The sequence below is a fragment of the Priapulus caudatus genome, unplaced genomic scaffold (genome assembly GCF_000485595.1).
Source record: "Priapulus caudatus unplaced genomic scaffold, Priapulus_caudatus-5.0.1 Scaffold58, whole genome shotgun sequence".
Lineage (NCBI taxonomy): Eukaryota > Metazoa > Priapulida > Priapulimorpha > Priapulimorphida > Priapulidae > Priapulus > Priapulus caudatus.
In genome coordinates this window covers 155,427-157,187 of record NW_014577119.1, presented here as the reverse complement: position 1 = coordinate 157,187, position 1,761 = coordinate 155,427, and the positions used below count along the sequence as shown (strand labels likewise).

At 41.9% G+C, this 1,761-nt stretch overlaps 1 protein-coding gene across 1 annotated transcript in view; it reads right to left on the bottom strand.

The window, feature by feature from the left end:
- The window catches only part of LOC106821092 (nucleoporin NUP188 homolog), a gene marked incomplete in the record, with an annotated part of 45,354 nt that overhangs the window by 4,329 nt on the left and 39,264 nt on the right, over nucleotides 1–1,761 (bottom strand). The window contains 4 exon segments of the mRNA XM_014825744.1: nucleotides 80–147; nucleotides 338–469; nucleotides 740–815; nucleotides 1,139–1,272. Of these exon segments, the coding sequence (XP_014681230.1) occupies nucleotides 80–147; nucleotides 338–469; nucleotides 740–815; nucleotides 1,139–1,272 (410 nt within the window).

The following is a 1,761-nucleotide window of genomic DNA, read 5'->3' as shown; positions in this document are numbered from 1 at the left end:
TATATATATATATATATCAGTAGTGAATTATAAGGGGATTCCCTTATTATTTACTCATGATATATATAGTGGAACATACTTGCTGTTAGGCAGGTCGTAGTTCACGTTCGGGGAACGGCTGGGGGAAGCAAGGCTGCTAACATCAGCCTGAAAAACATCGGATAACAAAACATTCTATCTGTCCTGAGTAAACAACATCAGATACCAACTCTATAGGCAAATAGACTAATTGTGGTAATTACGCCAAGAAATAAGTTGTAAACATAAAAGAATTCTAACAGTAGGCATATAAAACATATAGCAATGTGTTTGTTTACAGTGCACAGTATTTGTTTACCTTCATCAACATTCTGACACCGTAGTTAGACAGCGTCACCAACGTTCCGAATGTCAGATTGCCCTCTTTTTCCAGCGCAGGCGCACTAAATCCTAGTTCCAGCACAGGCTTAAACTGCATCACGTCCAGGCTCTAAATGCCCGGAAATAGCTTTGTTACATTGTATCCCATTATTACATTGTATAATATATTACACACAATCACATTGCATACTTATCATTTTAATACATTAGCCTAGATCCTTTGGATGGAGGGTTAGAGAAATTTGAGCAAGTTTTAGCTTCTCTTCGTTGGTCACTTCTATGGTCAGGCTTGCAAGCTAGTGCTGCACATCCATTATCAAGGATGAGAAGAGTGCTCTGGCTCCACTGTAAGCAAGGGCATCCACGCGCAGGTACATACCTCATCAAAGAGTTCCAGCAAGTCAGGTGCAAAATTCTTCAGAATGGAGAGACATAGCATCAAAATGTGTAAAAACCTGAAACACAAATGACAGGTTGTATGTGATCCCAGCTTTTTTATACACAAACACCTAACTTTAGTTAACTTTATTGCATTTAACAAACGTTGAATGTCTTAACTGGGTCTTGCTATAAAACTATCTCTACTAGAAACTAGGTCTCACGATAACTAGTTGTCACTCAAATTGAATTTTACTAGGAGTGCGTATAACTATGACGAGATTACCACACTGAATCTATTACTAACACTGAATCTTACCAAGACTAGGTCTTACTCTCCTAAGTCTTACTATTACTAGGTCTAACAAAAACCGAGTCAAATGAGGAGCAAGACTCGTACCGTGACTGAGTCTGGATGAGCAGTTCTGTAGGCTTCTCCATGTCGTCGCTGCAGATGCTGCTGGATGAGGATTGGTGATGCAGCCTGACAGGCGTGAGAAGTTCCTCTGTCACTGCCTCCAGCTTATGTGGCTTCTACATGTACAAGTCAGAAATCTCGCTGCTAACAGGCACTACTAACAGTCCTAACAATCATGCGATTCTACAACCTGCATCTGACTTCGTCAGCTGAGTTAAAAATAAGATGTAGAAAACAGTAATAAATACTAGAACAATGCTTACATTTAGTACATGCTACACGGCAAATGATACTTTCTTCTAAGATGTGCTACACGGCGAATGATGCTTACCTCTAGTATGTGCTACACGGCGAATAATGCTTACCTTTAGTATATGCTACCTGGTAAATGATGCTTACCTCTAGTATATGCTACCTGGTGAATGATGCTTACTGCTAGTATATGCTACCTGGTGAATGATGCTTACCTCTAGTATGTGCTGCAGGAAGCGTGGGCGTATGAGCAGCGACGTGAGCGTGTGCGTGAGCACCTGCACGGCATGCAGCGTGCCGCCCTGCTGCTCCGGCATCTCGAGCTGCCACTGCCGCGAGTAACGCGACAGCTG